This window comes from Aedes aegypti, chromosome 3, assembly GCF_002204515.2.
Source record: "Aedes aegypti strain LVP_AGWG chromosome 3, AaegL5.0 Primary Assembly, whole genome shotgun sequence".
Lineage (NCBI taxonomy): Eukaryota > Metazoa > Arthropoda > Insecta > Diptera > Culicidae > Aedes > Aedes aegypti.
In genome coordinates this window covers 313,247,251-313,269,512 of record NC_035109.1, presented here as the reverse complement: position 1 = coordinate 313,269,512, position 22,262 = coordinate 313,247,251, and the positions used below count along the sequence as shown (strand labels likewise).

General features: G+C 37.8%; 1 protein-coding gene and 1 long non-coding RNA gene across 2 annotated transcripts; both read right to left on the bottom strand.

The window, feature by feature from the left end:
• Positions 1-1,029: 1,029 nt before the first annotated feature.
• LOC5574952 (zinc metalloproteinase nas-14) lies at positions 1,030-20,774 on the bottom strand. Its single transcript, XM_001655370.2, has 4 exons — positions 20,691-20,774; positions 20,422-20,632; positions 1,320-1,756; positions 1,030-1,252 (listed from the first exon to the last, which is right to left on the bottom strand). The coding sequence occupies exons 1-4, from the start codon at positions 20,694-20,696 to the stop codon at positions 1,169-1,171; spliced, it is 738 nt and encodes a 245-aa protein (XP_001655420.2). The 5' UTR covers positions 20,697-20,774; the 3' UTR covers positions 1,030-1,168.
• On the bottom strand, positions 5,272-6,164 carry LOC110678832. The gene is made up of 2 exons (XR_002501974.1): positions 5,751-6,164; positions 5,272-5,690 (listed from the first exon to the last, which is right to left on the bottom strand). It is a non-coding gene; the product is annotated as an uncharacterized LOC110678832 (long non-coding RNA).
• Positions 20,775-22,262: the final 1,488 nt, after the last annotated feature.

Sequence of the window (22,262 nt, the reverse complement as noted above, 5' to 3'; positions counted from 1 at the left end):
TTTATTGAACAGAAATAAACTTATGAGTGATTTGTTTAATTCTTATTCAGCAAAAATGTTTGCTGGGTGGTCTATACTACTTCGGATAATTGATCAAGTTTTCAGCGTAAATTAAAATTTGGTTATCCAGATTTATGCTCTTGAAAATTAGATGTTTGGCTTCGATTTATCTTCACCACAAAACGCTAAAAATGACTTAAAATGGCTTACATGGCTTTAAATGTTTAAAATGGCTTCAAATCGCTTTAAGGCGAAGTAGGCCGTCATTGAAATTTGTACGCGTCGTTGATGATTGTTGCTATTTCATCTCACGATTTCGAATCAATAAAATCAGTTAGTTTTGCACTGACAAAGTGTCAGCATACTTTATGCATGTTAGCGCGTACCGTGATACTTTTTCAAGTCAATATAAACTATCAAGACTGAGTTTTATAACTTTGAAATGCAAGCTGAAAATTCACACTGTTGCCAAAAAGAATGACGGCCTTATAAAGAAGAATGGCCTTCAATAGATTGAAATAGTTTTAATGGCCTTCAATGGTACAAAATTGATCTAAAGAGCTCAAAATGTCCTAATAATCCTATCATAATTTGAAATGTTTTTGAATGAATTCAAATGATTTTAAATAATTTAAAAGCTGCTTTGAATGGCCTTAAACGTCTTTGAATGTCTTAAAATGGCTTCGAATTGACTTTATTGGCTATTAAAAAACCTTTCATGAGTCGATATCTGAAGGGACCGTCGACTCATGGAAATATCAAGTCATGGAACACGAATGATATGGAAAGCTGTTTGAAGGTACTACCAAAGTTACTATGAAATTTTGTTTTCAGAATGGTTCCATGAGTCGATATCGAGTCATGGAGCATTGACTCATGGACGTTTCACCGCAATGGCTTAAAATGGCATTGGGATTGGCTTGAATTGACTGGAAGGACTTTAATCTCCCCTTGCGTTTGAATCTTATTCCACGCTAGTGTGATGGATAATTTGCCCTAGAGAGCATAAATCAACTGTAAAGAAACACGTTATGCTTGCAAACATTGATTTATTACGAGGAAGGAAGCCATTGTGTTACAGAGCAAAACTAGCACTACAGAACAAAACAAAATATGTATAAGATATTTTTGATATTTCATCCACTAATTCCAGTTGCTGGTTGATGATCTAATCCAGACAATACATTTTGTTAAGCTTGCGAATATCTTTAACACTCAAAGCTTCGCGTTGTCCAAGTTCAATATCGTCATGCTGTAATGAAACAAAATTAGTGATATAAATAGAAATGAGTTTCACCCAGTTTCCCACTTATACTGACCAAAGGAACGATCGTGTCTCCTCCCGTAGAGCTGAACGCCATTCCGCTTCGGTGCAAAATGCTTTCGTAATCGTACGTCAATCCAAAGTCATCGAACGATCCACTTGGGACTTTTTCGAAATTTGGCCTCTCGTGGTTGAGCACATTTCCCAGCTGAATTTTCACGTACAGGTCCCGATCCGGACGGCTATCGGGATGGATGAACCCAAGCAGATGCATCAACTGGTGCAACACTGCCCCCTTGTGTATGCAGCCGCGGGGATCCAAGTTCATCAGTTGCTGGCCCCCTTGCATTCCCAGGGACGCCCAGCAGCCGGACTGGTCCGTCGTAATTGAAACGTAGTTCTTGTGCTGATCTTGCTTCGGGGTGAACCTAACGCAGCTGGCATCCTGAATCACTTGCATGGCCTCCAATACGATGGCCTTTTGATTTTCAGCTGTGGGTAAATTTGAACCATTAGCAATATAGTCAGGTTTTTTTTATCGGAAAAATATTGTCATGCTCTTGGAAATGGATAACTAGTTTAGTACATCACTACCTGTAGATCATAGTAGCAGTTGCTAATCAAAGCAACAGTTGCCAACTGTCATATGATATAAATAGCTGTAATCGTCATATTTTTTTCATTCTTCAATAAACCTTCAAACAAGATCAAGCTTTCAATAGGTTATGGGCCCAGTCTCGCCCACTGGAAAAAATTGAAGCAACCGAATTGAAAAGTCCTGAAGAATCACAAAACGGCACAAACTTTTTTCATACCAGGAGAATTCAAGAGTTTTCGAAACAGTGAAGCCCGCTTTTCCAAGCAAGATGGCCACCAGTGCGAAAAAGGCTGGTATCGTCCAGTTTGCAGGAGAAGGATTCAATACATGGAAGTTCCGTGTCGAAACCCAGCTGGCAGCTCAAGGTGTAAGGGAGGTTTTGACGAAAAATCCACCAGAGGATACGGAAACCGAAGCTGTGGAAAAGGCGTTCATGGACCGGGATGATAAGGCGAAGGCGTTATTGGTTTTCTCGCGGACAGTCATCTGGAATACGTCCGGGATAAGCAGACGGCAAAGGCCATGTGGGAGTCGTTGGCCAATACGTTATCGAAAAAGGGATTTGCGTCACAAACGTACATTCGTCGATCCCTGGCCTTACTTCGGATAGAGGATGGAACGGCGCTGACGGACCACTTTCGACGATTCGATGAGCTCGTACGGCAGCTGAAGGATGCTGGTGCAACAGTGACCGAACTTGATCAAGTGAGTCAACTTTTCATTTCGTTGCCGGCCTCCTACGATGTTGTAACAACGGCAATCAAGCTGGACGTCATGAAGGCTCGCTTACTGGCGGAAGAAAGAAAACGAGCAGGACGAGATTTCGCTGCAATCAATGGATCGGAAGGAATGGTCCTGGCGACGAAGACCACGAAGGTGTCTGGTGGACGTCAGAAGTTCGCTGGAAAGTGCTTTGGCTGCGGTGAATTTGGGCACAAGCGTGCGGCGTGTCCCAATGGCAATAATCGTGTTCGAGCTCAAGCAGTGGATTTTCTGATAGACCGTGAAGTTGCTTTGGTTTGTCCCGACGACTTGAAAAAATCCGGCTTGCATGGAAGCAACGAAGGCAGGAACCGTAAGAGGAAAGGTGATGACCGACAATGGTATACTAATGTTAAAAATCGGCAGGGTGCAGTACGTACCCAATCTCCAATTCAATTTGCTATCGGTTGCGGCACTGTTGAAGGTTGGCGTTCAGGTGAGTTTTTTACCTGATCGAGCCATTCTGAGCAAATTCGGAGAAGTTATTGGAGATGCTAAGATGCGTGGAAACCTATTCTACTTAACGATGGATGTGGAACCCGATTCGGCTTTGGTGACTGGTCAAGCACAGCAAGAAACTGGTGAAATGGAATAATGGCACCGGCGGTATGCACACTTGAGGTATCCAAACGTGAAAAAGCTGCAGCAGTTCAAAATGGTCCACGGAATGACAATTGTTAAGGGAGGTGTTGAGAAGTTTTGCGAAACCTGTGCGGAAAGCAAATTGGTCCGTTTACCTTTCAATGGATCCAGACCAGTAACAACGAGGCCGTTAGAGAGAGTCCACACAGATGTTTGCGGAAAAATAACTCCAGCCACGCACGATGGGTTCCAGTATTTCGTCACATTTGTGGATGATTTCACCCATTTTGGTGTGGTATATCTGATGAAGACCAAAGACAATCTGTTTGAGTATTTCAAAGCGTTTGAAGCCATGGCAACAGCAAATTCGGAGTCAAGATTGAAAAAATCCGCTGCGATTTGGGACGTGAGTACTTCAGCAACCAGCAACTGAAGTATTATGAACAACAAGGGACACAAGTCGAATCAACAGTTGGATATACACCGCAGCACAATGGAGTGGCCGAACGGTTCAACCGAACTGTGACTGAGAAGATGCGTGCGTTACTGGTACAGTCTGGAGCGCCAAAGTAGGGTAAATTATGTATTTTGGACAGACGAAGGATATGTCTAGAAACGGCGATCGATCAACTGCATTAGATACTAATATTCTATTACGTAATGATACTTATATGCTTAATGTCTCATTGTACTTTGAGTTTCTTACAACTTAGCTTACAAACTGTAGAATTAGCTTCCAAAATAGCGTTTTTTGGCGGCCTGTCTGTTATACATTTCGGACACCAAATATACATTTTGGACACCCTCATATGAATATAATTTGGACAGGGGCGTTATCTCAATATCCATACAATAGTTTCTTAAAACTACGATTGTTTCATAAAACTTTGAGAGTTGACATGTGACTTATGCAATTTTTTCGCTTATTGGATGTGTATATTAGTGATAATCAATAATTTCATTTAATGCAAGCAAATATCATCAGATCTACGAGAAAACGCCTGCAAGTATGCATGCATGCGACTTTCCAGTGTATTTCATCAGATGGCCAAATTATATCAACAGAACAAAAACCATAATCTATTTTGGACATCACCTGATTTATGCCTTATATACTCATGTTAAGATTTTAGATGAACTTAGCTTAAATTTTAGACATATTTTATCATATTGCCACTTTTAAACTTTTTATGAATGCCAATTCTGAGCTCTATTATTGCATTTAATGTATGTTCTTGAAATGCACGTCCTCTTGCATTCGTAGGTTTCACAGATGTTCTATTGATACAATTTACAATTTTGATAGTTTTGAAGCCAATTTGCAATTGTTTTGAAAATGGCCACCATTATTAAGTAGCATAGTGTATTAATAGTGCAATACATGTTTTCCCGTACTTATATTCCTCACCATCTCATTGGAAATAAGCATAGAACGACTAGCCTGTCCAAATTATATGCATGTCCAAGTTACATACGTTACCCTACCTATGGGGCGAGGCGGTGCTGAATGCGGTGTATGTTGCAAATCGAAGTCCAACAGAGGCCCTAAAGGACAAAACGCCTGCTGAAATGTGGCATGGTGAAAAGCCAAAAGTGGAGCATTTACGTACATTCGGATGTCTGGCGTTCTCTTGGATTCCGAAGCGAAGCAAGCTCGATCCTTCTGGCCAACGGTGTGTAATGCTTGGTTATGCACCGTGTGAATATCGACTTTGGAACCAAACAACGAGGAAACAATTCGTAGCCCGAGATGTCCGTTTTAATGAAGAAGAGTTCCCGTTCAAACAGTCACAGGTCAAAAGAAGCACATCACCTCAAGTTATCTCTCTGATGATTCCGGAAACACAAGAGAAAGAGGGGGAAGCTACGCAAGAAGTTGTTGACGTCCATCCCAATATGCATAAGCTGAAATCGAGGAAGTGGTGGCCCGTCCAATTGTGGCTCCCATTGCAGCTCGAAATGATGACGCAACATTCGAGGAATGTGATGACGATTCAATTGAGATGGAGGAACAAGCATCGGCACTCCCGCCACAACATGTAAGGGGAAACTCTCAGAACGAGACTACACACTTAGATCAAATCACCGAATTCGGTAATCTCATTACCGAAATCTCAACAGCTGAACGATCGGTAATCGTTTCGGTAAACGAGCCGACTACCGACCATTCGGTAATTTGCATTTTAAAGCTCATCTGTCAAAACAACCGACTCTTCGGTAAACGTTTACCGAAGACCTGTAGTTACGGTGCTAGTTTTCTCCCCCCGAAATACCACTTTCTTGTTTGAAAAAAAATACAACGTTTCTCACCAACGGTTCACTTTTATTTCATCTTATAATACTATGCATATGAACAAAGTAGCATCGGAACACAAGAATCAGACATGAAGGATCTAGCAGCAGAAATCAATCCATAATACATTAGCTATTCAATGCAGCTGAGACTCGTGCAGGGCAGCGGGAAAATTGCGGTAGAGCAGTGACCTGTCGTAATTAATTATGCCTGTTCGTAAATAAATCGTTTGTATACTATTTTTTACTCACCTCTAATATATTCCCACGTTAAGAAAATCTCCAGAACATAGTTTCTATCGAGATAACTTGCGGCACAGATCGACACAACATACAGTCCACCAGCAATTTGATTGCAACGACAAAAAAACCCAAATATAACTTGACGCTGTCATTCAGACGAATTACTGATTTCGGTAATCTAATGCATGGATTACCGAAACTTCAGTTAAACATTTTACCGTTCTCGGTAATACTGTCGATTCACAGACGGTTCTGTAATTGTTTTGACAGTTCAGCGACAGATCACCGGAGATAGGTAATTTTATCTCTGGTGAGCTGTCAAAAAATAATCGATTACCGAAAATTCGATGTTTCTGAAAATTACAGATCTGTTTCGGTAAATTTATTTACCGAACACTCACACTCTGAGTGTGTACTCCAAGGACCAGTGGTCGGGAGTGCAGGAAACCAGGTTGGTTCAAAGATTTTATTTCTTCATATGGAGCATTTTCTGCTGTAGACCGTTCCCCTCAGGTTCCTGCTACTTTCGACGAAATTACTGATCATCCCGAACGAGAAAAATGGCTCCAAGCAGTAGGAGAGGAATTGGCAGCACTGGCGAAAAATCAAACCTGGGTGGTGGTACAGCGCTTTAAGCGGTTGTTCCTGTTCCAAATAAATGGGTTTTCAGCCTAAAGACGGACGCCGAAGAAAAACCAATTCGCTACAAAGCAAGATTAGTGGCGAAGGGATGCGTGCAGCGGAAAAACATCGATTACGACGAAACATACGCCCCGGTAGCTAAACTGTATACGATCCGTACAGTTTTAGCTGTCGCAAACACTAGGGGAATGGAGATCTACCAAATGGATGTGCGGACAGCTTTTCTCAACGGAAAATTAGAAGAGGAAATATATATATATATGAAGATGCCAGATGGAGTTAAAGCACAACCAGGAGAAGTTTTTCTATTGAAGCGTTCGTTGTACGGATTGAAGCAATCTCCAAGATGTTGGAACACACGATTCAACAAATTTCTGGAAGAGCAGGGATTCATTCGATCGCGTTACGATTACTGTCTGTATGTAACACACCAAGACAGCGGCACAATCTGCATCGTTGTATACGTGGATGATTTGCTGCTCATAGCGAAGAAGCTATCAACTGTATTAGCAATCAAGAAACTTTTCAAACGTGAATTCGACATGGCTGACATGAACGAGTTGCATGATTTTCTGGGTATCAAGATCAATCGAGATCGCCAACAAGGAACCATGAAGTTATCACAACAAGGATTAATCGAGAAGATACTACACCGGTTTGGAATGAGCAATTGTAAGGCCTGCAAGACGCCTGCTGAAACCAAACTGCAGCTGAAGCGAAGTAATAGCCGACGTGAGCACCCTTACCGCGAATTAATTCGATGTCTCATGTATCTGATGATGGGCACTCGTCCTGATTTATGCTTCATTGTCGGATACCTCTCAAGATTTCAAGATGCAGCAAGCGAAGAGCACTGGAACGAAGCGAAACGAGTTCTCAGGTATATTCAGGGGACGCGAAATATGGAATTAGTTTATCGTTGCAGCCGAAATAACGTTCCTGTGACTGGATTCGTGGATGCCGATTATGCCAATGATGTAGAGGATCGAAAGTGTGTTTTTGGATACCTGATGAAGGTGTTTGGAAACACGGTTGCTTGGTCTTCGAAGAAACAGCAAGCAGTAGCGATGTCATCAACCGAAGCAGAGTATATAGCCATGAGCAGCTGCGTCAGTGAATCCATATGGCTGAGCGGATTAATGGGTGATCTAACAGAAGTGAAACTGATTTACCCTGTTCCTATTTTTGAGGACAATCAAGGCTCCATAGCAATGGCAAAGATAGAGGAAACAAAGAGAGCGAAACATATCGACGTAAAATTCCATTTTATTCGAGAAGCCGTAACAGCAGAACGAATCCAGTTAGTATACATTCCCACCGATCAACAAGAAGCAGATATACTAACAAACTAACTTTTCAGCTTGCATTTCAAAGTGAAAAAACTCAGTTTTGATAGTTTATATCAGGGGTTTTCATCCTTTTTTGCTCGCGGAGCACTTTTTGAAATAAAATTAATGCGCGGAGCACCTGTTTGTCATCAACACTCCATTTGAAATCACGCTTAAATCGATTTTTTTAATTTCCACGCAAATCGATGAGTAAAATGTATGTTGGTCAATCTTCAATTAATTTTGATTTTTTGACAGAGTCTTGTTATTACTTAACGCTAAAATTTGCAACCCCCTCCTCCATCCTTAACGCTTTTTGAAGAAAAAAAAGTATGAGTCATAACGAACTAGCCTACCCTCTCCCTACTACCAGTGTCGCGTAATTTGCGGACGACGCCTTTTAAACTTTTGATTCTAAATTAAAAATTTGTTTTATTTGATTGAGCAAGCTTTTTTATTTCTAGCTTAAACTGTGACAATTATGCATCCCAATGGAACTTTATTCAGTTTATCGTCAAATATTTAAAAATTCGTGGCTGGGAAACGGCAGTTTTCTTTTTTTTAAATTCGAAAAAATGAGCGAGTTTCTGTAGCAAAATATATATTTTTTAAATATTTATAACTCTGTTTCAGTGGGTTAATTCCAAGTACATAATTTATGTATCTCGATAAAACATTCACATCCTGAAATTTTCGAAATATTCTATCAGGGATTTCAGGATTGTTTTCCATACTAAACTCAAGAAAATCCAATTTTTCAGCGAAAACTGTCCCATACAAAAAGTTCGCCGACAGAATGTTTACCTTCCAATTGCAAAATCTTATCCCAAATGCTAAACGTTTTCGTAAAAACAACCGCGTTACATGAAAGTTCGACAATGATCGAACACCATATGTAGAACACTCGTAAAAACTCGTCGAAAACGTCGATAAGTGAAGATCAAAACTGTGTACAGATCTAGAGAGCAAAAAACAGTGGTCTATGATGAAAATTAGGTCAAATGCTCGTAACCAACGATTAACTAAGCCTGCGGAACACGTTTTTGTCTCCAACCCCAAAATACCGCTATTCACTTAATTAAGGGTTGCTGAATCCATTGCCGTTTTCAGAAATATCATAGCACGTCTAGTTTTTGAGATATTGTCTGTTTAAAATGCAAAAATGACTATTTCAGCCAACTTGCATGCAAGTTTACCAGCTTGTAAGGCAATTTATTTGCTTAGTAGAGTCCTTAAAGCCCTGTCTCAATTTTAGAGCCAAGCGCTTAAGTTTAGGCTAAAAACAAAAGTTTACTTAATTGTTTAATGTGTTTTGTTTGTTTAAGTCCAAAAAACTTTTTTTAATGTTTTTTTAGATTTTGTTACACCCCTTGGCTTAAACTCAAATTTTGGCTGTATTTTGTTTTCCGTATCCCTTTCGAAATGTCAGACAGCAACAACCCCAGTGTCAAAACTACAACCCCTGTGGTGTTTTTGTCGACTAAGCGATCGTCAAACAAGCTCAAAAGTGTCAAGGTTCATTTATGAAACTAAATTTTAAATTAAAGTTTAAATATGATATAGCCGTTATTTGAGCGGGAAAAATGGCTATAGTAGTTTCAGTAACTTGCTCTCTCGTGTTATTAAATAAAAACAAGATTTCGTTGAACATTTTAGGACCCTTTTGCCACAGAATTCAAACTTTATGTATAAATCAATGCTTATCATTAAAGTTTATAATAGTTTCGATGAGGAAAAGTTGATTTTCGATGGTTTTGAGAATTGTTGTATTTAGCCTTATAGAAGAAACGAAGAATTTTTTATGGAGACTGCAAGCATGTTGAAAAAATCGGTTTAAACGAAATTTAATCGTGCAATTTCAATCAAATTATGTCTGAAATGAAAATTCAAGTTCTATTTTACATGCTTGGTGAATTAGATTACAAAAAAGTTTGATAAATTGTACTTTAAATTTCATGTAAACATCAATAAACCCAGTGTTTTATGCAACTTTGGCGACCTGTAGCTAAAAATTGTGACGTGCTGGAACATTTCTGAGAATGGCATCAGATTCAGCAACCCGAAATCTACTAGAGACACATAATTTGATCCTTGAGACACGCAAAAATGTAATTTTTGTTACGCTGTGTAATCTATAAAATTTTCTAAATTTGTACTCTTCAAAATGTTAGGTATTGCTGGGTTTAGTATAGTTGAAAGCGTATTTTAAAAGAAAAAGTTGGGACATTAGTACAAATTTTTGAAACTTTCACGGAGCACCTGCCAAGGCTTCGCGGAGCACCAAGTGCTCCGCGGAGCACGATATGAAAACCGCTGGTTTATATTGACTTGAAAAAATATCACTGTACGCGCTAACATGCATAAAGTATGCTGATACTTTTTCAGCTGAGTCACTGCAAAACCAACTGATTTTTTTTATTCGAAATCGTGAGATGAATTAGCAACAATCATCAACGACGCGTACATATTTCAATGACGGCCTACTTCGCCTTAAATGGATTGTATTTGATTAACGCGACGATCCTCCGATTGTTACCGATACCGCTGGAGGTCGAGATTAAACTCAGTCTCTTTATTCCAATTCGTGCTGCAAGAGGACATCATAAGCATCATGGATATCTCTCGTGTATCTGTACCTACACCGTTGCGGTCACTTATTCGACCAATAGGGTCCTAAAGCCCTGTCCTGATTTTAGTACCAAACGGTTGAGTTTAGGCCAGAAACACATGTTTACACAATTTTTTAATGCTTTTCGTTGGTTTACGGCAAAAACACTTTTTTTCTGAAGACAATTTTTGGGTGTATTTTGTTTTGGTTTACGGCAAAAAAAACTTTTTTTCTGAAGTCAATTTTTGGGTGTATTTTGTTTTCCGTGTACCTTCCGAAATGTCAAATAGGAACAACCCCAGAGCTAAAAAGATGAGCCCCTGTGGCGTTTTAACCGACTCAGTGAATTTCAAACATGATCTAAAGTGTCAAGGTTTTAGAACCTATTTTTAAAATTAAATTTTAAAGGAGAAGGTATCGACCGTGATTGTTTTTATTTTAATTGTTTTATGGCTTTAGGGGTCATGCGACTCAAAACTAAAGGGAGTCTATAGAAGCAAATGATGGAAATGAATATGTGGATAGGCGTCGCAAGGGAGCGACAAGATTGAAATTTAATTAGGTGGTGAAAGTTGAGCAAGCCATTTTAAAGTCAGTAAGCATCGAAGCGTCCTGTATTTTGCCTAGCTTCTCTACTGGAAAAGGGTTGGCTCAAAGCTTTGAGCTTTGCTACCAACACAGCCAAAATACAGGAGGCTTCAATGTGCTCTTATACTGACGGCAATCAACCGATCGATGACTGATATTGGGAATTAACACGCAGTCAGAGATGGTTTGTCTCTATGATGTGTGCTCTTCCCGCCAGTCACCACATGATCCAGTTAGAACTGCATTTCTAATTAGTCAAATTTTTCATATATAGGAGAAGGTATTGACCGTGATTGTTTTTATTTTAATTGTTTTATGGCTTTAGCGGTCATGCGACTCAAAGCTAAAGGACCCCATTGACCGATATCTACAGTGGCGGGTAAAATATAATTCATTGTTTACCAAATAATCGGAATCGCAGTTGCACGAAAATTTGACAGTTACATATCAGGTGATAGGAAGTTACATAATCGGAGTCACAACTATCACACACAAATGAGTCAGCACGCTGAATATTTGCCATGTGATAGTTGAGTCGGCAATGGCCTGTCAACGCTCTGACCAAGAGACTGCAATTCTGCTTTGACAGATGTGTTAAATACTTCGCCACCCTTGGAGATGGCTCAGTAATGTACAATTTTGTTTGACGACACGACTCCAAACTATTCCATTATTGCTTGTGCTGAGTTGCCTGAAGCTTCACTCAGCACTTCGAAATTGGAATAGTTGCCTTAGGGCCAATGCAGTCATGCGATGCTCCATCGTGAGCTAGCTCATCAGTCAATTCATTTCTTCGAAGAATGGCCAGGTACCCATACAAGGTTTACAGAGTTGACTGAATTCAGCCAATTTGAATTCAACATGCGATAACAAGCTTCGATCTTGAGTTGGCCGAAGGAAGAGCTTTTATAGCAACCTAACTATCTGAACAGAAGTATATGACTTTACCCATTAGGCGGCATCCATTTATTACGTAACGCTAAAATTTGAAATTTTTGACCCCCTCCCCCCCTCCGTAACGCTTTTTGTATGAAAAATTTCAAATTTTTGTATGGACCGTAACGCTTGAGCCTACTCCCCCCCCTCCCCCTAGAGCGTTACGTAATTTGTGGATGCCGCCTTACGCTCTGCTGAAGTGCTGATTGCACTCCACACATAAGAGCAAATATTTCCGCCTGAAAAACGGTGCAGTTTCAGTGAGTAAAACTGATTCAGCCTTAGCTCACGAGAATTTACTCCTGCACCAGCTCTACCTTCAAGAAGGGAGCCATCAGTGTAACATACTATATTGTTTGATATACTTCTTTCCAAATAGCCAGGCCTTCAATCTTCCTGTGAAGGGAATTGTGTGGTAAATGTACTGTAAGGAAAGTGACAAGCAATTCACCGGATGAGAGCAAGAAAGTGCAGCTTGTTTAAGATGTATGTGTGTTGGCACAACGTCGTAAAGAGCCTCGAGCGCTGTCGTGGGAGTCGTAAAGAACGCACCAGACATCGCCATCAAGCACATTCTTTGGAGATGGCCCAATTTCGATTGGATTGTTCTCACTTCGCCCTTCTGCTACCACACAAGACATCCATATGCCAATATTGGTCGTACAACTGTTGTGTAAATCCATTTGATATACTTGGGTTTAAAGTCCCAGGTTTAACCAAGATTCGCTGGCATTGACCGAAGGCCATGCAAGCTTCTATGACTCTGAAATCAATGTGTGGTTTCCATCAAAGTTTGGAATCTAGAATGACTCCGACACATTAATCTCAGTGCCAAAAAGACGTAAAGGTCGAATTCCATCGCGGTTTCGTCATAATGGTCGTTTGGCATAATAGTTGTTTTGCATAATTAGTCTGAAATCAAGTATTTTTAAAGATGACATTCGTCTATTCGTTTCTATTGCATTTTTCTGATGACATCAGGCTTGTTTTGGAGTCAATTGATACAAAATGACACCTTATTCAACAACCATATGTTCTTGAACAAACTGACTCATATAAGGAAAGTTATTGTCAATGGTATTTTATTATTTATCCCGAATTTACCGGTCTTCCAAATATTAATTCTTCTTTGAGTTTTCGTATTGGAATAGTTTTTTGCACTGAAGTTTTTGATATATTTAGCACAAATTTACTCTTCTTTTAAACATTATATGTTTTTTTCTGAATATGATGTAATTATAGGTAAAAAACCTAAATATAATGTAATTATAGGTATTAAAATTGTTGATTTAAAATTTAAATAAATTTCACCGTCTTTTATACATAGGCTGTTCTTTGGAGCTATATTTTAGAGATATTTTTTTGTTTCCAACTGACAAAAGGGCGGCAATCGATAACATTGATCTGCTCAAGATATCAACGAAAAATGATGTCGATTATTGCATATGGGTTGTGCTACTTTTCCCCGAATGTAGGTTCCCCGAATGTCGTTTCATCGAACGCCAGTTCCCCGAATGCAAGTTCCCAGTATATCCCGTTTCCCCGAAATGTTTTTGGCACTCATAATTGCCGTAACATTATCAATTTCAGGGTGGTGAACGAACTGGCCATCTAATATGCACCCTTCTTTATTTAATTGGCGGTTCTTTCGAGTTTTACCGTCCTCAGCATTTTTGCCAACATGTGTATAGCCAAGAATGACAGAATACCTCCTTCTTTCGATTGCTTGTCGTTCTTTCTTGTTCACCATCCAACCACTGAAGACTATTATAGCACCTATTTAAACTGCACCACTTTTCGGGCAAACGGTTCATTCGGGGAAATGGCTTTCAGGGAAAAGAATCATTCGGAGAACCGACATTCAAAGAAACGACATTTGTGAAAAAGTAGCACAATCAATCCCTTGATTCTGAACGCAATTTGTGATGTCTATTCGTTTTATTATGCCGCAATAATTTTTGGCGCCTAATCCTCTATTGATTAAATCATAAATTTTGCCGTTTAAATTTTAAATGTAAACCATTCCTCTATTTTGCTGTTGTATCAATTTTTGAAAGACATGCTATTATAATGATAATTACTTTAGAACCTGCCAGTATTCAACTATTTCTTTTTGCAAAAACATGATCTTCTTTAGATATATGCTGGAAAAAATATTATTTCAACCACAAATTCTCCCTTTTTTTGATAATATATGGTGTTTTTAATGGATACTTCCAAAATCAAATTCAATTTTAATCCGTTCAAAAGTTTTGCCACAAATATTTTTTTTAAAAAATGTGTTGTTCATTTGTGTTACGCTGTGAGAAGATTTTTTTTGCGATTTTTTTTAGGATGAGAGCTTTAAATATTTTGTAAATGTATTTTCACTTTTCTTACCAAGTAATTTTGATCAAGTGTAACGTCCAAACTGGGACAGAGCTTGATCTGCAGGCGAAATATTCTTTGAGCAGAACATACACCTCTCACGCCGAATCCCATCCCCTGGGATCGAATCCCATCCCCGAGATAGTCACTAAAAAAAATTCAGTGACGACTTTCTTCGGAAGGGAAGTAAAGCCGTTGGTCCCGAGATGAACTAGCCCAGGGCTAAAAATCTCGTTTAAAAAGAAAGAAAAAAAAAAATCTTTGAGCGTTCCCTTTATTAATAACTGCGAAAATTCTTTGCCAATTTACTATTTTCAGAAATGTATATAGTAACAAGCTCAATGTACACTATGTTTTGGGATGTGTCACGAGTATTATTTAGTTTTGCTCTCTAATGTCACAACAATTTTGACATTCACAGCTTGGAAAATCTCTGAACAAACACCACGCTTGTTGAGAACCTACCAAAATTTTTGGCTATGAGCTAGGTGGTTCGAAAATGCCGATATTCATTCCAAGTCAATCATTATGCCAAACGGCCATTATGCCAAACGACCATTATGCCAAACGACTTTATGCCAAACGGGGTACAATCATGAAGAGGGGTCTTAAGGGAAAGGTGCGGGCTTTTAGCGAAGGAAAGGACATTGAATAAAGTAATAATGCCAAAACATAATCCAAATGTAGGGTAACCAATATATTTTGGACCCCCCCGGTCAACCAGTCAGTGATTTTCGATAGCGATCGATATAGATTCGTTTTGAACCGTTAGCGATCGCCATCGTTGGTCAAAGATCTATAAAGAATTATGAAGACTGGTTGGTCGGGCCCTGGACCATTTTCCTGCAAATTTCACAGTTCAAATCTAAAGATCAACTCAATTTTCATGCATTTGGAAAGATAGGACTATTTCGCACTTGCATCAATCGTTTGTGCATAGAAAATGAATTTAATCGGTTCATCTATGCAACCGTTACAACACGTTACACACAGAAATTGAAGCCGTCAGAAATTTTTCAAATGTAAACAATTTTTTTTTCAAGTTTCTAACTGAATTAATGTTGTAAAATTTTTTCGGTTTTCCATTGCCCATCGATTGATTAGGCTATGGGCAAGCATATTATACAACTAGTATCGTGGACTTTGTCGCTAAACGATAAAAAATGCCGGATGTTCAAAATATATACTTTGAGGATTCAAAATGAATTGGTGTGTTCAAAATAATAAAAAAAGGACTTCACATTTCAATTATTTTCCATGTTTTTTGGATCCTACATGACCGTATGGGCATTTTTATCTCGTAGAGGAAGTTTTTCTCTACATTTTGGCATGTTCTTTGACTTGATTACGCTGTGAAATTAATTAATAAGGAAAAAAAAAAACTAAAATCACTTTCTTAAAGGGCCCAAAATACGACCGTTACCCTATTAGTCCATTCCCTGGAGGATTCAAGAAAACCCGACTTAAAATAAATTTTAGCGAACACTTTTGTCTGGTGCATTTTTTTTCGAGTACAGGCCTTACGTTCTGATGATACAATAAGAATCTTGAAATAGTTCTGAACCATAATTATTAATAAAAAAAATATTAAATCAAGTTCGATAAAAAAAAAAAAATTATATATATATATATATATATATATATATATATATATATATATATATATATATATATATATATATATATATATATAATCATGAAATAGACCTTTTTCATTAGTTATTCGCGATACTCCATCAATAGTGTTGAAACCTTTTGATAAAAGAAACCTATAAGAAATCTAATATTGAAGATAAAAGCTACAAAAAAAGTTTTCTATACAGGTATACGACTAGTTTACCTGCAAAAAGTTTACCTCGTAGAGAACAAGGCGGGTCTATACCCAGGTGATCTAGTATACGTAAAGCAGGTCGGTTTTCTCGGCGCTGGTTTTCTCCACAAAGTTAAAATCTGATTACACCTGGGTATAGACCCGCCTTGGTAGAGAATAGACTTTGTTAATCATATTTGGGAGAAAGCGAGTAACTTCAACAACATCAAAAACATGATAGGTACATACCATGAACATACTCACGAAAAAGCTAAAAATATACTACCACTATGGTTATAAAAGATTTAATTGTAAAATTTTTCTTCAGTCAAGCAAACGAAACCAAACTAGTCAGTAAAAACTTAAAAGTGATTTTGTTTATTAAAATCTAACGAGCAACATGAGTAGTCGCTTTCTCAACTGTTGCAGGCCGTTTGCAGAAAAAAAGTGTTCGAAAGAGCTACGAAATCTCACCGAAAGCACCATAGATAAACTGAAAGCGGCTGGTTATGCTCCAATGTCTACATTGAATACAAATTTACGCATTTGTACGTCCTGCCGTTTAAACGTTGACAAACGGGCAATCTGTACATCATCGGTGGATCAGGTTGCAGGAAGTTCGAAAACAACAACAACTGAGGAATTACTAGATGCACCGACAACAACTGAGGAGTTACCAGAAGTACCAAGTGCAGATAGTCTTGCCACGGTACCATCAGCGACATCTGTTTCAACAAATCAATCAGTAAATGAGTGCATCCAGAAGGTCAACATCGAACGCTTCAACGAAGGGATAGCTGGAATAAAAGTGACTCCGATTAAATGGACGAAGATGGGTTACGTCAATTATCCCGAGAAAAAATACCGTGAAATCAACGAAGCTGTACGAAGAAACCTCTTCAAATTAGGACCTGAGGATGTGGAAAATACAGACTACGATGAGGTAATTATGAATATGAAGGAAAGGTTCTCGAATCTAGCCACGACAAGGAAAGAAAAATTATTGATTTTGTCGATGCTGCCAAGCTCGTGGTCTATTCAAGACGCCATTGATGAGTTCAAAACCAATAGAAATACAGCAAAAGAGGTTAAACAATTCAAAAATAACTGTCTTGCAACCAAAAATGCTAGGTCGAGTACTTCATTAACAGATGAGACAAAAGAAAAAATAATTCAATATTTTGAAGACGATGAAGTAAGTAGAGCTATGCCTGGCCAAAAAGATTATGTATCTGTAAAAAAAAAGATGGAAAGCGTCAAGCAATCCAAAAACGATTAATGATGACTACTTTGAAAGAAGCGTATACACGCTTCAAGGAAATTAACGAAAATATTAAGGTAGGTTTTTCCTCATTTGCAAGCCTTCGTCCAAGGCAATGCAAGCTTCTATCCAATTCAGGAACAAATAATGTTTGTGTGTGCACAACACACGAAAATATTAACCTAATCTTACATACTTTGAAAAGAATCAATTTATCAAAGGATATTAAAATGTTAACTGGTAGTCTTTTGTGTGAAAATACAACATCAAATTGCTATCTACGATCTTGTTCGGATTGTCCAGATTCTTCATCATTGGAAAATACTTTATTCGCTGAGTTTGAAGAAAATTATATTGATCAGTTATCATTTGAGCAATGGGTGACCACGGATGGGTGTGACCTAGAAACTATTGTAAAACCTGTAGATGAGTTTGTGTCATTTTTTTGCTTGAAATTAGAAAGTTTAATTCCTCACGACTTTATTAAAACAGAGCAATCCCGCTTTTTAAAAAATACGAAAAATACATTACAAGCTGGTGAATTTTTAGTCATTTGTGATTTTTCTGAAAACTATAGCTTTGTATTGCAAGATGAAGTGCAGTCCCATCACTGGAACGTACAACAAGCTACAATTCATCCATTCGTTATTTATTTCAATGGAAGTACGCAAATTGAACATTTTAGTTTTATTGTAATTTCCGAAGATTTTTAGACACGACTCAGTATCTGTAAATTTGTTCATTGCCAAAATGATTAACTTTTTACGCGTTGATAAGGATAAAGAAATCAGAAAGATATATTTCATGTCTGATGGAGCAGCATCGCAGTACAAAAACCGTAAGAATTTTTCGAGCCTATGTCAATTTAAATCAAAGTACGGAATTGATGCAGAATGGCATTTCTTTGCTACGTCACATGGCAAAGGTCCTTGTGATGCTATTGGAGGAACCATAAAGCGCATGGACACAAGAGCAAGTTTAGCCAAAGAACGTGAGCATCCAATTAAAACTGCAAAAGAACTATTTGATTGGGCGAATCGCAGAAAAGAAGAAGATTTAACAAAATTATCATTTTGTTTTACTACTACTGAAGAGTACGAATTAACGGCATCAGAGCTCAGCGAGCAATATAATAACGCGAAAACGATCCAAGGAACCCAAAAATTTCACTGTTTCATTCCATTGTCAAAAAATAAAATTAAAGCAAAACTATACTCGAACTGTACTGATAATGATGCAAAAGTGTTCGATATTGTAAAAAAATTGAATAACAATAAATAAATAAATAAGTATTAATAAAATGTTTTCATGATCTCATAACGCATACCCAAATCCAAAACTTTTAAAGTTTATATATAACATTTAGAAACTCATCGATCATACTCTAAAAAAAAATATCCTGGTAAAAAAAAAAAATATTTTCGTGTAATCTGTTAATTCATTTTAATTTATACATATCTACATATACATATAATATTTATACATATACATAATATTTATACATAGAATATACATAATACTAATGAATACATGAAAACGACTTGTTTAATTCACGCAAGGCCCTTAACAATAAAATCAGCAACAAACTGCGGTTCCCGTAATAATTTACACCGAAAAAAAAAATTTTTTTCTACTAAATGTGAAAATTGTGACATGTTTGAAATGTCATAACTTTTTTGTTTATTGGTTTACCATCACCAAATTTTTATGGTAGATAGCTAATATAATGGACCGTTTTCCCTCAAAAAATTACGGGGTTTTGAGATATTTGAGTTTTTGTGTCAAAAATTATGTTTTTTAATGCAAAAAAAATTTTTTTTTACTGTGTGTATTTTTTTTTGAATCTTTATTTAGTTGTCTAACTTTGTTTCTTTAGTTGTCTAACAATCGAACGAACCGTTTTTGCTGTGCAGCTTTTTGAATATTTTTGAACCATTTTCACATACACCCTTTTGAAAAGTTAGTCGTGACTCAACTTGAAGATTTGATATCGGAAAATGACGATTTAGATGGAACTGGAAAACTGTGCAAAGTTTCAGCTCAATAGAAAAAAATGAATTAAAAAATTTACCAAATTTTGGTGCTGTTGCTTGGAATCACTCTACTTCTAGAAGAGTTGTCTAGACAACCATTACGGTTTAAAATGATTTTAATATTCGTATCGTATCATCATCATCATCATCATAAACGCACAGCTATTCAGCAAGACCAAGCTGAGGGTCGTGGGTTCGAATCCCATCGATCGAGGATCTTTTCGGGTTGGAAATTTTCTCGACTTCCCAGGGCATCTTCGTACCTGCCACACGATTTACAAATGCAAAAATGGTCAATTGGTAAAGAAAGCTCTCAGTTAATAACTGTGGAAGTGCTCATAAGAACACTAAGCTGAGAAGCAGGCTTTGTCCCAGTTGGGACGTAACGCCAGAAAGAAAGAAGAAGAAGAATCGTATCATCAGAACGTATTTATTTTGACAAAGAACAAAAATTTTGAAAATCGACCAAAAGTTGTTCTAGGAAAAAATTTATTAAACATTTCTCTATCGTGGAACTTTGTCACCAACATATGTTAACTATCAAGATTCGATTGTGAAAATTTGGGATTTTTGATTAATATAAATTTTAAATTTTATTTTTGAATTTTTAATGGAAAAATATGAAATATTTTTTCAGTGTGCTACCACTTCTTCATAGAACATTTTTCTTCAAAATCCACAGTTTCGGAGTTAGTATTTTTCAAACAAATTGCATGTAATAAAATATAGGCCATTTTTGAAAGTTATTCTTGAGTTAAAATGATCGATTTATCTATGGAAAACACTCATTCTACCAGAATAAAAACATATGCAAAATTTACTGCAAATCGAAGATAGTCGAGTGATGTGACTGACCGATTTGACATGGAATTCGTCATTAGTAACCCCTGTGAACCTCTTGCAAATCATTTAAAAACTCCTCAGAACTTGTGGAAGTAATTAATCCCTGGGAACTCCGAACTTTAACACGATTTGGCTCCATGCAAGTTTATGAAGAAGTACATGTTTTACGCGGAATTTTGCATTAACTCGGATTTAATTTACGCGGTATGTTCCCTCGCGAAAAATTGAACTCGAAAGATGATTATTTTTTGTAAATTCACTTACTGAAACTGCCATCGAACTGATACGGAATCGTACTCTCTGTCCATTTGGTTGGCTGACCTCGGGCGTCACCGTTCGCTCCGGATACTCCCGTTTCTCCCTTAACTAGCAAATCTCCATCCAGCAGCTGACCGATCTCCTCGTACGGATGATAGTGACTCCCATTGACCAAGGCCGCACAAACGACCATCAACAGTGCCCCAACCGTGAGGTTCTACGAAACAATCAAATTTCAATTGCCACAAAGTGATTCTCAGAAATCCCGGATTTACCTTCATTTTGTCGCGCTCTGTTCAACTCACCGCCCCTCTGAAAGGCGTAATCTAAACTGATGCCGTGATTCGCGGAAGATGATCATACTGCTTCAATGAATTTCCAGTGGTTCTTTTTGGGCTATTTGCATTTTGATAAGCCGTCAAACCGTCTGCAATAATTTGTGTCGAATTATTACAGGCATAGGTAGGGCTGAGCACTACTTCAACGAGCTATCATTATCTTTCCGTTCCAAGGTTGCAGAAATCCTCCATGACGAAGTGGATCGAAAAGGTCGAAAACAGGATAAGTCTCCCTACTGCCACTAGACAGATTTTCGTTTTACTACGGAAATGGACATTTGCACTGCTTGGGCAACGAGTCAGATGATTATGTTTATGAAAACTACTACGCATAAATTGCCAGAATGTCTAGTGAGGTTTGTTTAATCATGGCAATGTTTGCACATGTTTCGCACAAGTTTCAAAAACTTTGGTTTTAAATGGCTAAAAACTTGTTGAAAACTTGACGCCTATGAATGATGATTGCTCCCCCACATGCTCCATAAACAAAACAGTTTGAGTCCAGATTTCAAATTATTTTCAGTAATAACTGCTTTATGTTAGAAGATTAAATAGCTCGCCCTCTTTACCATTCAAAGAAGAAGCATACCAAATTTAACAATTTTATTAATAAATTATACACCAATTGTGGTGGTTTTGAACATTGTATCAATCATTTGATTCAATTGTTCAGTTAAAAAACTAAAATCAGAGGAAGACTCACTGCAGGTGCATTTTCTGATGATTTTTGATGAAAAGACTGAATAGGTGTTGCCTGCGGTGGCAGGGGTTTTCCATATGATTTGAAACAATTAGAACAGTTATCCATAGAAAGACAATTTGAAGGGGATGAGATGAAACTGCCTGCTACAATATCGGCATTGGAGTTTCCTTGGGTAAATCCATTCGAAATTAAAAGATTCGTACGGCTACCCGATGGAAGAAAATTAGCTTGTGAATGAGCATGGTTATAATTTACCTGATGGGTATAATTGTTAAGCAAGCGATCGTTAACTGAAAAATGAGAATAATTGTAGATTCCACCTGGGGAATTCCGGAAACGAAAGACGTTACCGTTCATCTTCCATCGACGACTCGCATACACCAAGGGCAATCCGAAAAGTTGGACTTATGGTTGCCCTCGCAATTTGCGCATACAAACTTTTTGGAATCATGGTCACACGGACATCGAACATAAGTCTTGCTTTTTCAAAAGCTTCAATATTATTAAGATCACTTTTGCTTAACTGAACTAAATAATATTCTTGAGAAAGCCCTTTCCGACGAATGCCAGATTGGGTTCTCTTTTTTATAATAATTACTTGGACTGGGCAAACTCCAAACCATTTATTTTATTTTTGATCTCTTCAGGTGACTTATAGCGAACTTGAGAGTGAAAGGTCTCATTCAGAACGACTCATGAGTCTGCATTTTTGTCGTCATAAACAGTACATATGCGTTGATGCTAGCCTTATATATACCGTTTATAACTTTTTTGATCAGCATCTTTACTAACAATATTGCAGAACA